Genomic DNA, 18,934 nt, shown 5'->3' on the forward strand with positions numbered 1-18,934 from the left:
TCGCAATTAAAAAATTATGACTCTTTACAAAATATCAAGAAGATCCGTGCACTTTAATTATAGCACTATTTTTTATTTGAACAAAAACTCTAATTATAAAAAAACATAAGAAAATAATAATAAATCAGTTAACATGTACTATCCGAGAGTGTAATTTTTTGTGGACTAGTTTAGAAAATTAAACAGAAAATTTATTTTCTCGGATAAAGATTCAATAAGAATGGAATTGTCAAAGTTGGAAAGATCATCTTGATATTTTGTATAGAGTCATAATTGTTAATTTCGAGTAACTTTTTTTAGTAACATTTTGTCAACTTTTAAAAACGAAGGGTAATTTACCCAACAAAAAAATAGTGATACCAAATTTTTGGCTACCCTATACATTATTTAGAAGTTTTAAATATTCCTACATACTTTTCAGAATGCCAATGGGCGGCAATTTCGTAAATCCGCTCCTGCGGTGAGTTATTTAAAAATGGTCAATTATTCAATTTTAAGAAGATAATTTAAGGGGATTAATTGCAATACTATTTAATTGTTTAATCTAAGGGGTTCTATTCAACTATAAAAGCACAAATTATTATTGGCCATAATACAAACACAATTTTATTTCAAGAATTGTTTTAATTTTTTGACTTTGTTATACGTTTTAATTTTATATGATTTTATTATAATCATTTTGTATTTATTTGGGTATTTGACTAATCTTAGACAACCTAATGAGAGAATTCTTGCAACATAATTATTTTATTTTTAAAGCATTTTATTAAGATCAGTCAAATATTTCAATATGGATAAATTTTACCACTTTTGTCGTTCTTTTTTTCTCTATATATATATATATTCTCTCTTGTATGTATAACCGTTAAGAGTATTTAAATTATATACAATGTATTTAAAGAAATCCACTCACTTTTTTGCTATGAAGAATATATACTATTTGAAAGTAAAAAATTTGTTTTTTTTAACTCGTAATGCCAAAAATGCTCCCAGATTTGCACTCCCGAGCCACTACTTGGAACCACATCTGAGAATTATTAAATGACAGGCCATTTCTACTCTCAACTATTGGGTGTGTGATTTTATAAATAAGAAATAGATAGGAACAGCAGGCTGCAGGCAAGCTAAGCAAACGATAGCTGGTATCAATGCCACATGGTCTCTCTGGCTCACCAACAAAAAGCAGGAATACAAAAACCTGTTAGTGATGGGCGGGTGCTTATCAGTAGCTCCAAATTCAAAAGACATATACCTCTCATTGGGCTGGAGGTGTAAGGAGGCGGATGATACATCTTTTCATCTGAGTTGGACTCCGGAAAATCCGATGTAAAATAACTCCACAAGTAAGGTTGAAGTCTCTCTTGTCAGTCGTAAAGAATACGAAGAAGGTTAGATTTAGGTTGAGGGTGCGGATCTTCTTGCATATCTACTTACCTACCTGACTTCATCCTCCCATCTACTAGTATTACTACAAATAGCAAAAATTACAATTTTAGTCATTCATATCTACGACTAAGTCATTACCCATTCACTTCGCTGGAGTTTCATCTTAAACTAACTTTTAAAATAATAATCCATTTGTTTAACATAATACGATAGGGATTTGAATGAATTATATGAAGTGGGGAATCTGGATTTAGATTTTGATAATTTAAAATTTCGGCCACTTGAATATAAGTACAAAATTAATGCATAAACTTTTATTTACTTGTTTTCAGAATACATTTTAAGCTTAGATTTGACAAATAAATAAATAAATAGAAATTATTTCTTCTTCTTCTTCTTCTTCAAAAAAAAAAAAACAAAACAAACAAAGCATGCGATAACAAAAAAATTCGTGGCTTGTATTTTTTCATATACTAAACATAACCTATAAACGTTTTACATTTATGTATAAATTTATCTAATACTACATTCACTCATACCGTTATCTTCTCCAATTCAACCCCAACATATTACGTGCCTGAAAAGGAAAACAAAATTTTAATAAAATAAAAAAAAACTTTTAACAAAAAGAAAACCGACTTCAAAAGAAAAACTTTTCCAAAACTAATTAGTAATTAATGTGCACTAAAAAGTAAAAAATAAGAATGCACGTTTTTGGCCAACAAAAGTATTCGGGTCGCACCTACTATTATGTGAAAGGAAATGATTTTCTGCCTCTTTAGACCTAAAGATTTAAAATTTTCAAGCCAAGCTTACCATAATGATTGCGGACGTAATAGTTTCCTTGGCTTGATTACTAACGGTATCAGATGTCGAGATGAATTTGTTCACAGCAGACGCTTCAGAAATTCGTTGACTTAAAAATTGCCACGTTTCTGTATGATCCTCTGAAGTGTCTTGAACCATATACAATTCTGTCATTTTATAAATAGCAGCAATTCCAATACGGCGACTATACCATGTAAGCTAAAACAATTGATGGAACCTTTAGTTAACTTTCCAAAAAAGTATGAAACATAAACTTACATCCACTGATCGATCACCAGCGTAGTAACAAATATCATCAGCTAATGTCATTAAATTTGCAAGTGTTGCGGGTACATTTTGAGGCATAGACATAATTGCTATAGCCTGTGTCCACTTACTTTCATAAGGTATAATCATCCTCAATCGTTTTTCAATTGCTATCCTCGCAATTTCAGACCCTGATTGTTGTTTTTTGACATCCCCAAATTCCTATAAAGAGAATAATAGAAAATTTGCATACAAGAAAGAACCCGACATGATTCTTATAGTATAATTAAAATTAAGGGTTGAATCTAAAATATATCAGCTCTCAAAGCTTTGACGTCCTTAGGTTAATTAGTTGTAGAAGACTTCCTAATAATGTCTTACCTCTTTAAGTTCATTTGCTAACTTAGTATTACACTGCGTATAAAAGAATTGTACTAATTCCGATCCGGCCGATGGAAACAAACCATGTATTGTACCAGGATAATTAACAGTTTTCGCTCCGGCAATAATTGCATTACGTGACCATCCCATTTCATGTACAAAAGGTAATGAAGCGTTTAAGATGGTGGTTTTGATATCTTGTTCATATTTGTTATCATCTTCTTTGTCATCTGTAGTAATTGGTTCAGGTTTTATTTCAAGAGTAGTCGTAGAATCACCTTTAGGTGTTCCAGTTTCTTGTAATTTGTATGAAGATATACAAATGCCTCGTGAGTCTGCAAAATAAACGAAACTTTTATATAGTATATAAATTCCAGGATTAATCCAGGATTAATTTCATCGATCAATATCTCTGCAACTTGACTTTTATATCTTTCAGTTATTTAAGGTAAATAGAACACACTAAAAATTCAGATCATTAAATGATAAGATGAGTATATTTTCAGCATCGCTCCGAAATAAAAGATTTCCGGGCAGGATTTCAAGTGATATCTCGAATTCTACCCAAGGAATTGTTAAATAATCTCGATTTCTTGTTACTTGGATAGTTTCTCAAATTTTGAAAATATACAATAAGCAATAATACCTCTTAAGAAAATTGCAAAAATCGGCAAATTTTTGTTGTCTGCGGTTTAGCTAGTTATTTTCTAGAGTAATTTTGACCCAAAAAATACGAAAATCGCACTTCTTTGGTAATAAGAATAGTAGTTTCTGCGATATCGTATAACATCTTATACGAGGGTATTCCTGAATAATTTCTTCAGTCGATACCTCAGAAACTTTCAATCACAAAATCAATCAGATTGTCGTATCTTAGGGTTATTTAGCAAGTCTAGCGATGAAAGTTTCTAATAACTTTTTTGTATGTCCTGTGCTAGAGAAGTTGAGCCAGTATTGCCAGGGTGACACGGTCAAAAGTTACTTTGGTATGCCTGAGTATGTTCTTTAGAACTCATACCTTTTACAATTCTGATTTACATTCTGTAACTAAATTTAAAAAAATACATTTTTAATATGGAAAATTGATTTTATTAATAAATATTTTTTAATAAAGTATAAATAAAGTAAAAAAATCATGTAGAACTCTTAAAACTATATATTTTTGCATCAATACACTCATTAACACGTACACGTAAACTTTCCATTAAATCGAAACCATTTAAAGCTGAATCAATAGCGGCTATTTGGTCTGTCGTTGATAAATGTGATAATGTTTCACCACCAATAGTTACTGAAAATCGTTTATCAACAATATCACTATCCCCTTTTCCAATTTGATTATCAAGAATATCCTTCTTTCGTATATCATAATGAGCCTTCGATAATTCGATTGCATCTTTTAACGGCGATAAAATTTCATTACGTATTAGTTCGGTAACATCCCAAATACCAGTACGATTATCATTATCACGTAAATATAGATAGATTAAAAAATTTAATAAAGCTAATATTTGATCAGAGATTATCATTAAATCAGTTCGGGCACCATCAGACAAAGAACCAAATTTAATTAGAATATTTTTCAAATAGGAACCCTTTAAATACAGTGGAATGAATTCCGAATTAAAATGTGCATTTAAAGAATCTTTATATTTTGATACTAATAATCCTAACATTCCAGAATGTTTGCAAATTTGAAAAATATTTGTTATCAAAAGGTAACGACCTTTTATTGTAAATTTATCGTAATAAAGATCGAAAATATCTTTTGCTAACATTCGATATTCTTTTACTGTACAATGAATCATTATATTTGTTAAAATTTGTATAAATTGAGCATGAACATTAGAATCTAACAGTTCATGGGACATATTAGGTACTAATTTTATAAGGCTATACGATAATAAAAGGCCTTTATGAATAATAAACTCTTCAATTTCTTTCATTAGAACAATCGCTAGGTGCAATCCCTGTTGTAGTATAAAAATGGGACAATAAACGCAAGGAACTGTTTCGAATTCAATACTTTCAGCGAATAATAAATAGTAAAAGACTCCTAAACAAGGTAAAGGTAATTCGTTGATATCTGTTATGAATTCTTCCTCCGGTGTATCAGCTAAAACATCCTTTTCACGTTTATCATTTCTTGGTATATTATTTAGAAACGCAATTTTATCGCTGATTAATTTTGATAGCAATGCCATAATTTCTTCAGCCAATAAACGTGATTTACTTTTTGCATTAAACTTATTTTCTAAGTTTAAAGCAGAAAATGGTTTATCCAATATTTGTAACAAAAAACATGCACAGAGTTTTCGAAATCCAGGAACCGTTTCTATAAATTCTTCATTAACAAAATATTTTGTAAAATTAATAACTGCATCGTAAATTCCATTTATCTTATGTACATTTTCGTCGGAGTCTAACAATAGTTTTTCATTACCCTCTAAACTATGATTTTCCGGGCAATCGATTTTACGGACATAACGTTTAATTGCAGTAAATGTCCATTCTAAAGTACGTTCTCGTTTATTTTGTACACGGATTAAAACGTTTTTTAAGAGTCGTATAATTGTTATAAATTCTTTATCATCCTTAGCTAATTCAATACGTTCAATGAATTCTAACAACGCTTCTTCTGGTGTTCCATTTTCACTTGTTAATTGTAATATTTTCTCGCAGGCATCAACCCACTGAATATAAGTTTTATAATTTTCATTTGTAATTTCTTCATAAATTAAATGTGTGTAGGACCAACAATTATTTTTCCAATAATTCGACGATTTCTCATCGTTTACAATTAAATCAAATAGACCGTTAATATTTTTCGATTGTAAAATAATTTTCAATTTATTCTCAAATTCACCCGCAAAAGTGGTCATTTTTATTTAATTTTTTTTAATTTTTAAATGACAGTTATATATACTTAGAATTTAGCTATTTTAAATATTCTAACCTTACATTATATTTTAATTTTGTAAATTTATTAATATTTTGGGTAGGTCAAATCTTATTTATTAAAATATTTTTGAAAAGTTTATTAAAATAATTAAATGTAAATACTCACGTTTTAACAATATTGAAAATGTATTCGAAAATTTACTTGTTATAAACACCGCCATTTTCAAATTTCATTTCTTTTTACTTTTTCATCAATTTCATTAAAAATATTAGAGAAGGTTTGTTCCTAAGCTGTATTTTCGCTACAAGCTTAACGAGGCAAAAAATATTAAAAAGAATGTAAAATTCTGTTTTTTGAAAAATGATTTCGTCTATTTATTTTTATGGATTTTTATGTTTCTTTTAAAATATTTTATTTGTTTCATTGAAAATATGAGTATTTCTGTGAAATAATCTTGTATTCTTGAAGTTCAAGTTGTTCCTACAAGATAGCATTACTATTACTATTTCTAGAGTAGTAATGTGAAGAATTTTAATTTAATTAATTCGATTTCTTTTTTGCCTTTAGTATTTAATTATAATTAATATCTAATGAAATTAAATGCATAATAATCAAATACTTTAAAACCAAGAAGAAACAATACGGTTATAGGAAATACAAAAGGCGGCATCGCTTAAATTGCTCTTTCCAGACATTCAGCGCCCCGTACCTCGATGATTTATTTTTTAGACTATGAAAAAAAAAATAGATATTGATTAATCAGTCTAGATTTTCAATTTTATTCGAAAGCTGTTTTTAAAAGATGTTAATCATTGGTTAAAAGCAGCATTAAGCATCACCATGATAGCCTTAATCATTTTGTCGATTTTTGGATGTTTGGACGGCCAAATTTTTAATAAACAAATTAGATAAATTCTTTAAACAATTGTCAAATTCGGGATTTCGATTTCGATGTATATCAAGCTATTTTTAGAATAAACTACACAAATCAGAAGTACCTATAACTGTACAATTTGTGTAGAACTGCACGTTAAAAAAACTCTGCCTTTGAGAACTAAAATTGAATCTTATAATGTGGACAGTCAGGGCCGGATTTAAATTTCTGCCGCCCTGGGCACTGAAGAAAATGCCGCCCTATGACTGAAATTTTATTTTAATAGTTTTGATATCTTATTTTTTAAGAATTAGAATAACTAATTAATTGCAGAAAAAAGAACCGGTTCATAACGAGCTGACCATCTGGTTGCAGATAAAGTTTTTAACGCAATTCTTTTTTCAGTATGAGACTGTAAGCCCCGACCCAGCGATGCGTCGATGCAGTAAAAAAGTTGTATACATTTTGTACTGTATGAAAGAATGACGCAGCTTCTGGGGCGCATTCAACTCCAACTAAATTCATAGAATGAGCAGCACAAGAAGCATGTTCTGCAAAATATAATTTCATAAATTCTTGCCTGTAAGCCCGAATAAATCCCTGATACATTATTCGCGTTATCAAATGACTGACTTCGACAATCTGAGAGATCAAGATCAAAAAACTGAAGAACAGATAATACAGCAACTAGCAAATCTTCAGCTTTATGTCTAGAGTTCTCAGTTCTCAATAAACATGAAAAAAAAATTTTTTTAATTCTTCAAAAAAAACTATATTAATTTATCAATTTCAGAAAAAAAAAGTATCAAATTTTATTTGTTCAAACCTTTATGGAAATAAATTAATTTTATTTTAATAGTTTTCACTTAAATTTCCTATATTATAATATACAAAATTTTAATTTGATACATAATGCATAAATTATATTTCTTGAAAGATAAAATCTTTATTTAAAAGAATTAGTTAATTATATATTGTATAGAAAATGTTTTCTCACTTTCAAAATTTTGCCGCCCTAGAAAATTTGCCGCCCTGGGCACTAGCCCCGACTGTCCCTAGTGTAAATCCAGCACTGTGGACAGTTTTACAAATTGTATAATCCCGCTAGTCACCATCATGCTCAGTGCCACTTACCCTATAAATATAAATATACATTCGTCAATAAACCGCATATTCTTCAAAAATTAACCCGGTGATTTATTGATTCGCACTTTACCACGATCTTACAAGTTTAAATTTTTTTTTATGTGTGCCACTTATGGCGGTCCATGATATTTTTCTATTTTGGCAATTTTTTTGTGGCCACATTGTATTTCGGTGTTGCTTTGATGGGGAAAAATATGTTTTCAAATCAAGACAATAGTTATTGATTATTGCTTCACAAATTTTTCGCATTAAAGCATTTTGTTTATTTACAAATTTTCTGATATTCAATTATCACACGTTTTTATAAATACAAGTGCCTAAGATGTATATTTTCAAAAGCATTTACGCATTTATTTTAATTTTTTTTTACAAAACAATAAAAAAACTTTCTTTCAAAGCAATTTACTTAATTCCACTTTCTTTCAAAGCAATTTAAAAGCACTAATTTGGTCAGAGAGCTTTTATTCACCTGGAAAGCATGGAAAATTCAGGGAATTTCATTTTGAAAAAACAGTGGCCTACGTTAACACGACAGTGGAACTATGTCTGCTAAATTTTGGCAAATCCACTAATTATAAAAAAAACTCTTCAAACAAAAGTTTGTTTTTGAAAACGGAACATTTTTTTGTATTTTAACTTTTCTTTAAATCTATTGCGGCATAAACATATATTTTCATTTTTATATGAAAACATCTGTTTATTATTGGAGGTCGTGATTTTATGGACTTTTATTTGCAATATATAAAGGCCAAACTCGCATGTGTCGTGACTCGTGTACGGGGTCGTTTATTATTTGACATTATTCATTAATATGTTGTTAAATATTTACTATAAAATTAATTGTTTTCTATTGTTTAAAATACATAGTATTTTTATAACCTTTGAAAAACGGAAATAAATATTTTTAAGTTCAATATCAGTTGTAAGTGACAATGTTACCTAAATATAATTAATAAAAAGTTTTATACCATGCATTTATGTAACATGCGAGGTATACTAAGTTTAGTCCCAATTGTTTGTAACGCTTAAAAATATTGATGCTATAAACAAAATTTTGGTATAGGTGTTTATAAAATCACCTAATTAGTCCATTTTCGGTTTTTTGTCCGTCTGTCCGTCTGTCTGTCAACTCGATAAGTTAAAACCGAAAAAAGATATAAAGCTGAAATTTTTGACGACGTAAAAAGTGAGGTCGAGTTCGTAAATGAGCAACATAGGTCAAGTAGGTCTTGGGTCCGTAAGACCCATCTTGTAAACCGTTAGAGATAGAACAAAAGTTTAAATGTAAAAAATATTCCTTATAAAAAAATAACCAACTTTTGTTTGAAACATTTTTTCGTAAACACACTGTTTACCCGTAAGGGCGCAAATTAGGCATAAAGTGTATAGTATGTATTATATGGGAATATTAGTTATGTATGTGTGATATGTATGTATGTGTAATATGATAACATGAGAGTAATTAACACTGTTTATGCATGGTATTTCAACAATTTACTCAGTCGATTGTTTGTTTTCACTTGTTTAAATTAAATTATAAATTCGCAAATACTTGGACTAGAAAACAAATACTTTCTAGTTTAAATTTTTTAAGAAATTGGGACGAACTCATATGTAACCTTTTGGAATTTTTGTTATTATACCACAAATAACCCAACGTTTTCTAGTCCATAATATCAACAAAAACTAGATTTGCATAACAGGCTAAATCGTATGACGTAATTGCAAATTTGCAAATTTTAACAGTTAAAATAAATTGATTGATTATTCTATTGCTTTGCTTGGTTATTATAACTGTAAATAGATATTTTCCGATAAAAAGTTATTATTTCATCCCGATAATTGTTTGTGAGGCTGTGAAAATGCCTATGTAACTAAATGTTTTCTTGAAAAAAATATCCTATCAATTTAAAATTTCATACTTATAATGGTGCGGATCTGAGGATGAGAAATCGATCTATATTATTAAATTAGATATGCTGTGAATTTAAGGTCATTCATTATTCCATTTTAATTAAACAATCCAGCTAAAAAATTTTGGCGATAAAGGACGCTGTTATGACTAATTTGCAATTCTTTACATGTTAATGTTATAGAAAATGTCAAATTAAAATTATTGAGAAACACTAATTAATTAAACTTAATGCTTTAAAAATTGTGAAAATAAGAAATCAAATTGCACAAATATTATTTTTCAAATGTAAATTATCATAATTATTTATTTAAATTTGTGAGACAATAATGTTAAATTTTCAATGTAAGTCATAAATGCAATCCATACAATTATATATGCATCCATACAATTCTATAATTAGTGTATCGTTACTATGAAAACGCCTCCAATAAAACTCACGCACGGTGCGAATATAGGATAGATTTTTACTTTTCGTTTTCAATCGTACGAAAAAATAAAAAAGTTGTGTGTTATTTTATAAAGAACAACTTTATAATTAAGTTTTCCTCTATCTCTTATCAGTTCATAGCATGAATTGATTTTTAAAGAATATTACTAACTATAATATATAAAAATCTATGTCCAGGGAAGGGATGGTTTGCTGCCCCGTCCTATTCTTATCTCGGTATGCTCATAATGATTCTTATGCCTACTTACTGAGGTGGGCAAAAAAGGTACCTATTATTTTACACTAAATAATTTTTGAATTCAGAAACACATAATATTTGCCAAAAAAATATCCCACGTTGCTGAAAATTTTTGTTATTGCTGTTTCTTGACTTGTGCTATCAATTTATTTAAAAACTCATTCAGAAAGTTGGTGATCTGGACTCTAAAGGCTAAAACCACCTCGACTAGTTTCTTAATGAAATAATCTACACTACATGCAAACACATCTCCACAAACTGGTGATATTTTGACATTTTATTTGTTTTTCTAATAATAAATTTTGGTTTTATTTGTTATTTAAAAACAAAATTTACAGTTAAGGTCGATAAATTGTATAATTACCCGTCTTTAACTAGACCGACGCGGTATGCTTAGGGTAGCGGGTTCGATTCCCGCCGTCGCCACAAAATTAATTTAATTAATAGTTGTGATGGGCAGGTGTAGCTTTGAATTGCTTTGAATGTTTAGCGTTTTTTTCCGCATCGGAACTCTTGATTGCTTCAACTTGGGTCATTTGTTTCCAGGGAATCATGGTACATCTTCTTTACAAACATGAATAACATAATATAACAGATACCCTGGAAATTTTGCAATGGTCTCGTGGACCACTAAATTCTCTATATGGGAGTAAAAAATATTTTTTCTTTCAAAACCACAACTCATAAAAAGGATATTAATTATATAAAGTGAAAATAATAACACTTCTCACTTTTGGAAAGTGCATGTAGCTATAATAATAAATCGTAAGTATTAAATTGCTGATTAGTAAATTTAACCACTAATGCATAGGTAATTACAAAAATTCATTTCCTTAGAAAATGATATTTAAATGTGGTAATTTAATTGTGGTGATATATGGGAAGGTTGTTAAGGTAGACCATACTTTTGACTATATTGTCCATAGCTAATTGATTGGATAATGAAATAGTAAAAAAACATTAGAAAAGTTTTGCGACACCCTCTAAGATAACACATTGCTGTAAATTCACACAAAATTTACACTGAAATGATTAAAAATCATTAGGAAAATGAATTGAATGGAATAAAGAGCCTAATTTTTCTTGCTTTTTCATAACAAATTAGAGAATAAAATATATAGCTAGCCACCTAATTCTTTATATATCAAGAAAACCTTTTCTAATCTTTTTTTGTAAAAAAGCTCAATATCTTAGGGATAAAAAAAACAAAATAAGCTCTTACAAACGTTATGAGAATTTACTTCCTGCTAAATTGTCTGAACTTTTGATACTTGTATTTCTAAGCATTTTAAATAAATGTCTCAATAGACGCAACGAAAAATAATTAACAGTTTTGGAGTTTTGGAGGAAGCATTTTCTCCACTCGTAAAGAAATATTTTCCATTTTTTATCCAATATACATAGTTTTTGAAATCATCGAATTAGTATTTTAACCAATTTTTATACTCCTTAAAATAATTATGTATTGCTTGGGAGTCGCCTCTACAGATTCACAAAAATGGTTCAAAACAGCCATTTGCTTTAAAAAAGTAAAATTCTACTGAATTCAAAATTTCAGTTATCGGATGAAAACAGAATCAATCTAGCTACCAACTTTCAAATAACCATTTTTTAAAGATTTTGAGAAAAATGGAACTAAATGTAATAAATAATTTTGTGCAAGTTTTTAGGAAAAGGGCGCCCATGCAAAGTAAGGGCTCCACACGAAAACACAAACAAGGTCCACGGTTTTTACCAGTATAAATCCGGATGCCAGTGCCTTATTTTGCTTTATCAGGCGTATTTTGAATGTGCCGAAAAAGAAGCCTAAAACATGAAGTCTGTCTTAGTAAAAAACATTTTTTCGATGACAGACTAATTTTATATACATAAAATAGATGTCAAACCTTCTTCCGGTAAAAAAAATAAGAAGGTGTTTTGTTTATTGAGACATTTATTCAGAAAGCTTAGAACAACAACATTTAGAAAAATTTAGATTACGTTTTTTCAAACCTAGCCAACTATCTCCTACATAAGTATATATAACATAACAAATGGTTAATTTGTTCATAAAACCGTAACTGATTAATATGCTAAAAAACCGTGTTTTTTGTAAATTTTCATAAAATTCTTACTAATTGTTTGCATAATTTTTTTCCAAATAAAATTTTAAAGTATGCGAGAGGACTCAATTGGTAGGGAATTGCATAGAATTTCCCAGCTAGGATACAAAGCAAGATGAAATGTTTCTTGTGAAAATTGTAGATTTTGTTAAATATGGCATTCTCTTCTTTTGAACTGTTTTATTCACTATGTTTCTAAAAATTATTTGCTCAATACAGACAGAAATGTTGGTTTTTTATTTTTCAATTAACAAGTCTCATGAATGTACGTCCTGAAGTTACTAATAGTGCCTCAATATTATTGACTAGGTAAGGTTAGTCTAATTGATCATTGCTAACCAGTCATTAATTTATTGACTCGAAAAGTCATTGGTCTGACTTCTGAAAGCCATATTCGTTATAATTTGTTTAAATGAATAGTTAAACGATTTGCATGTATTTGTTTCGTAAAATCAATGTTCTGTATTCATATTTTATGTATTTTTTAATTATTATTTCAAATTAAGTAAAATTAATTAATTAAATTATAAAGGATATTAAAATTTTGAAATATTTTTAAATTAATACCAATAAAGACATTTTTACAAAATTATGCAAGTTTTAGTGTGATGCAAAACAAGTGTGGCAGCAATTTCTTTAAAACAGAGAGTATAAAAGAATGACGTAACTAGGGTCAATTCTTTTAAAAGTCAATGGAATTTTTAAGAAAAAACTAAAAACTATAATTAATAGTATAGTTAAGGAGCTGACGTGTGTTTTTATGTAAAACTCCTCGCCGTTTAATGGGTGGTATCAACCTATTGGTGATAAGACAATACGGGTCTTGAGTTGCTGGAATGTAAATTAAAAATTTTTGCTTGACCTCCTTACCAATACCCAGCTAGAAACCCAAAAATTTTTTAATTTAACCGTTTCTAGTAGCCCAAGGTCCAATGTCTCGATTAATAACGTAGAGTTTGACAGCTCAGTGTAGAGGAAACAAAATTATTTTCCTTTCATCAACTATCAATTCCTGTTGATCATTAAACGATTAGGATTTTTACATAATTTAAATTCAAAGCATAGGTTGGTCAATTTTTGTAAAATTAGCTATTTTAAAGAATGGAAGTAGAAAATTTAACAGATTTTTTTATAATCATAATTTGTATTTTTTCCTGAATTTCAACTCAATTCCTTCATTTTCCGATAAGTTATCGGAAATTGAAAATATGAGATAACTGCGGTTTTCTTGAGATTTTGTGGCTATTTTGCCATGTTCAGAATTCGATAGCAAGCAAGCTCAGTGCAAAATTTCATAACCAACAATTCTTTTGTTTATTCGCCTCAATCCAAACAATATAAGCAGAGATATTCGAGAAAACGTCACCAAAGAAAACAATGCCAAGATTAATTGTCTCAAAACCACGTGCAGAAGGTTGGGCGAATTGTTTCCAAATCGAAAAACTCCTTTTCTCTGTTTTTTATCTATTAACCTATTTTAAAAAAATTTGTCTTGTCCCAAAATTTTTCGAATTGGGTGTCAAAATCCGATAATTTTATTCAGCTTTAAGGTTACGAAGTAACTGTTTGCATAAAGGAATGCTTTCTTAATATAATTATTCAACATTCAAGGCTAAAGAGATAAAAAGATTAAAATGTCGAAACAGAATTTCCTAGTAGATTTATTTTATAAGTGGTTCTGTCAATTAGAATTATTTTGCACTTAAAATTATTTTACGCTTCAATAAATAAAATTAGCAACTTTTAACTACCGCGTACCTAATTATAATCTATTTTTAACACCCTTTTATTAGATTGCCATGTATCCATAAAACGGTATATTTGAACGTGATTTTAACATACTTGTAAAAATCGGATTGAATTTAAGTTTCGCACACTTATCAAGGGCCGACGACAATACAATAATTTCATAAATTTGCTCGATTATTCTTATCGGAATCTTCAAGATTAACGATTTTATAATATTAGTAATTCATAGAGTTCTGGTGGAAGCGCAGATAACATTCTATAATATTAATATAATACCTAGTTTGGAAGTATAAAAAAACGTTTTTGTATTAACTAAAAATAAGAAAATGAATAATAGTTAAAAAACTAAAAAAACACGCTTTTGAAACTAACTATGTAAAAAACTTTTCGTAAAAAAGCGTGTGATGCATTTTAAGATATTTTATAGGTAATGGCTTTACTTTTAACAATATCTGAAAATAAAATATTTACAATAATTTAATTCTAAATAAAACTTTCCTACGTAAAAGCACTAATTGCTTGTTAAGTTTTATATTCTTTTATACAATCTTTTATATAATCGTTTTATATAAGTTTCTTGAAAAAATACGAACAAAAAATTATTAAAATCATTAGTCATTGTTTTTAAATTGAATAAACGAAATTAATTACATTTTTTGCTTTTTACAATCAACTACTATTAAGGTATAAAAAAAATTAAGCAATTACTGAATGTTTGTCGTCTAAAGAAAACCCAAAAATTTGACCTGGGGACCATAAAATTTGAAACCTACGCTGCAAAAAAAACAAAAATGGTTTCCACGTGTCTCCTTTTTTCTTTTCTATTCTTTTCCCTGTGTCCAGAAATGCTCGAGTTTAATTAAACGCTCATTAAAAAAAGGACAAACAATGTCATTGATCATATCGAACCGAACGAACCTATGCGGTCTTGGTTCGAATAGAATTATCTAATCTTCGTGGGTCGATTAATCGAAAAATTATAATTGGATTGCTTTCAATTATTATGAAAAAATTAAAACAGTTTTGTTATAAAATTTATGCGATATTTCCATTTTAATATCATAATATCTCATACGCAAGTTGTTTATTTTAAGTTGAAGGCTCTATCATTTTCAATGGGAAAACCTTTATATTAATAAACAAGATATTATGTAAGAACGTAACTTGCGCAAGCGTCTATTTCTCCAAATTTTTTATCGCATTATCCTCTAGCCATGAAAAAATAAAAATATATTCTGAAGGAAATATACTTACATTACCATCATGACAAGCAATTTTCTATAATTTCAAATGTGCGATGGTTTAAAATACTGGTTCTATGGAATATTCGTGACTCATATTTTATTATAGTAATATTTTGTCTTGAATACTCGATGTTCTATATGCAGAGAACCGATTTAAGATGTGTATGGGCAATTTTTCAAGGATTGAAAAATTACCTATTCGCTGTTAAATTTTGAAAGGTGGGTTGTATTTTTGACGTTTATTCGTAATTTTCGTTCAAGGAAGAATTTAAAAATGAGTATTTATTATACAAATTTGCAAAATTACTTGACAATTGTCCCTTGTGGCCTAGGCTGAAACTCGACAAAATATAAGCTGAAAATATTAACCTATTTTCTAGAGTGTTTTTTCATTAATAAATAAATTCGAAGGAAAATTATTGATTTAATTTAATAATTTAATTACATATACTACATGAGATGTACATTGTACACCATAACAGGGTGAACGCAAGAGCCAAAAACCCACAGACCCGTGTTAATTCGACCCCGTTAAAGGCATGACGAACTCGCCGATCACATTGTGGAAGCCGTTCTTGATAAACATTCATTATATCAGAGCAAAAATATTGTTGTCAATTTTATAAAGTATAATTTTTTGGAAGATATGATAAAAATGACAAGTTTGTTTGATAAGGGAGCGACAAAGGAACATCAAGTTGATTTACAAAAAAAACGTTAACGTCTAATTTTCGTCTCCCGACGCCCAATATGGATAAAACGGCAGTGTCAAAATTTGAAACCGTGAAATCTCAGATATTCGCATACGTTTAATAATTAAATTATTTTTAATAAATAAAAAAATAAATAATTTTGTTATTTATTAAAATTTTGTAAAATGTTAAGTTTTAGTGGTGGGCGTGAAAAGTAATATCTCACGTTGATTTTTTAACGAGTTTCAATCAATAACATTTATTTAATCTTTAATTAAAAAGCTGTATCAAAATTTGTCATGTGTGTTTGCCTATTTTCGTTTCAAGTATTCATTGAGGACTTTGAATAATTTCAAATCATGCATTTTTTACAATACAAAAAATTGTTCATTTAAAACAGTTAAAAGAAATTTTGAGTATCTTAATTGTCTGTGTTAAGAAGGTTGAAATAAATTTTTTCAAAAATATTTATCTGTTTTTCAACTCACTTCAAATGTCTATTTTTTGAACCATGTAATACTATTTTAGATTTTTAGAGTTAATTAACATCAAAGTTGTGATATTTTCGTAAAAATGGTCACCGTTTTTATACCCTATATATATGAAATATATATCAAGGTAATTAATTTTAGTCTCAAGTTTGTAACTCTTAAAAACGAAAAGAGATAACAATTGCTTTAATTGTTATAGCTTGCTCAGGATGTAAAAAGTCAGCTTGAGTTCGTAAATGAGCAACATTAGTCAATTGGTTCTTGGGTTCGGAGGAACCACCTTGTAAACCGTTAGAGATAGAACAAAAATGTAAAAAATGATCCTTATAAAAAAATAAACAACTTTTGTTTGAAAATCTTTTTGGTAAATATAATGTATTTGTTTTTTTTATCTTCTCTAATTTAATAAAAATAATGCACTGATATACAACATTGTCTATACGGAATATCCCAGTCAATTGTTTATTTCCACTTGAATATTTGGGAAAACTTCAAAAACATCATTTTCAAGGTTGAAAAACATTGTAGAGAATTGTTCAAATATGTAAAGAAATTAAATCAAAATATTTTTCCAGCGAATGCGCCCTCATGTGCTTTTCTAAATTAAACTGCATTCGTGCACTCTGTGCTTTGAAAATAAACGGAACTAACAATGTGTTTTCCGGTACCTCTTACATAATACATTTTTTTTAATGCACTCTATACTTACATACGTTTATTTCGTAATTATTGATAAAAATATAAATTTTGTGAAATGGAGGACATTATTTTAAAATGTAATAAATACCAAAATGTCAGCGAGTGTGTATGTAACATTTTTTTTCAAGGTTGAATAGAAATGAACTTACAATTTTTTTAAATAAAAAATTGTTTATAATAAAAAATAAAAAAAAGAATTATCTATATATTAAAAATACATAATTATCTTAAAAAATTTATAAAAATTAGCCTTTAGGCATTATAAAGTAGTGAATAATAATCTTATAATAATTATATGTATTTAATTTATTTACTACGATTTCGTAAGTTCAATTTATCGAGACGATTTTAATTGATAGGTAACGTACCTATGCGAATTGTGGTCCTATGCGCTACATTTTATAGAACGGTATTATAAAATTTATTGCACTATGACCAAAATATCTCTTTCCGGTGAATGTAGATTGGTGATAGCTGAGTCAATTCTTTCTAAATAAGAAATAAATTGTTCTGATTGAATTTTGAAACGATATGAGCGCCTTGGTTTATTTGGGTATTCTACTATTTTTGAAAAAATACTTCACAATGTTGATTTTGCTAATAAAAAGCCACCAAAAATTTATTTCGAAAAAATACACACGCTTTCTTGCCAAAAACTTATATTAAATTTTAAACCTTTTTTAAACTGTCAAAAACTCGGGCATCCAATTTGATGACGTAATATGGGTATCATTATACGAAATAATACAAATAAGTTTGACAGATATATTCATAGACATTTGATTATAATAAATATAAATACTTATTATCCATGGATATATTATACCCAGCTGTCTACACTGAACTAACTGATGGTCTATGGTTCATACCGATATGACATCACAGCAAGGCTTTTCCGCGTTTTAGGTCACGTGATATTCAGTTTAAAAATTACGATTTTTAATTTTAATATTTTAAAAGAAAAATGTGCTTTTACGACTCGAAATCAGAATATTTAAGTATATTTTTACATAAATTTTAACTTTTTTCAAATTTCATAATTTATTTTTGACTAACGATAATACCCTATTTAGAAGATTTCTCTTTTCAACTTAAACCTTGTGTAAAATTTCTCGATTTTCCGCCAGCTCTGTCCATCGTATAGCCTAAGCAATCGAATTAATTGAAATACTTTTTTATGGACTTTTATTGAACTAAAAGGTAAACAATAATGTTTTTCATGAATGGCTCATACATGACTATATTAGTAAAACCTAGCTGGACGCTATATTTGTAAAATTATAATTCTCAATTTAGAATATCAAGGATAACTCGGAGTACCTCAAGCTTTTACCAAAAGTCATTTATGGGCGATTCTTTTTCTATTATAAAAGCTTGTCGCTAAAAAATTTAAATTTAAAACTAAAACAATTGAAAACAAACAATCGACCGAGTTAATTGTTGAAATATCATGTACAGACAGAGTTTATTACGGAATCGTTTGTTTTTTTACGTCATGTAAGTAAAGAACTATTGCCACTCTTAGATAGCCACACAGAACTGCTATTTCCATATCATACATCAAGGGTAAACAGTGATGTTCAAGAAAAAATT

The 18,934-nt window shown here is 28.5% G+C and overlaps 1 protein-coding gene across 1 annotated transcript; it reads right to left on the bottom strand.

The window, feature by feature from the left end:
- Nucleotides 1–1,685: 1,685 nt before the first annotated feature.
- Nucleotides 1,686–5,963, bottom strand: LOC123297515 (ubiquinone biosynthesis protein COQ9, mitochondrial). Its single transcript, XM_044879209.1, has 5 exons — nt 5,909–5,963; nt 2,842–3,176; nt 2,473–2,682; nt 2,203–2,412; nt 1,686–1,963 (listed from the first exon to the last, which is right to left on the bottom strand). The coding sequence occupies exons 1-5, from the start codon at nt 5,961–5,963 to the stop codon at nt 1,928–1,930; spliced, it is 846 nt and encodes a 281-aa protein (XP_044735144.1). The 3' UTR covers nt 1,686–1,927.
- Between the last annotated feature and the right edge of the window lie 12,971 nt (nt 5,964–18,934).

Source organism: Chrysoperla carnea, chromosome 4, assembly GCF_905475395.1.
Source record: "Chrysoperla carnea chromosome 4, inChrCarn1.1, whole genome shotgun sequence".
NCBI lineage: Eukaryota > Metazoa > Arthropoda > Insecta > Neuroptera > Chrysopidae > Chrysoperla > Chrysoperla carnea.

What these genes read in the sequence shown, in the direction of transcription:
- LOC123297515 (XM_044879209.1), bottom strand. Translation starts at nt 5,963, where the DNA reads ATGGCGGTGTTTATAACAAGTAAATTTTCGAATACATTTTCAATATTG. An exon ending in ATTTTCAATATTGTTAAAAC is followed by an intron (nt 3,177 to 5,908) that starts GTGAGTATTTAC and finishes TTTATTTTGCAG; the next exon opens with ACTCACGAGGCATTTGTATA. An exon ending in TTACGTCCGCAATCATTATG is followed by an intron (nt 1,964 to 2,202) that starts GTAAGCTTGGCT and finishes TTTCCTTTTCAG; the next exon opens with GCACGTAATATGTTGGGGTT.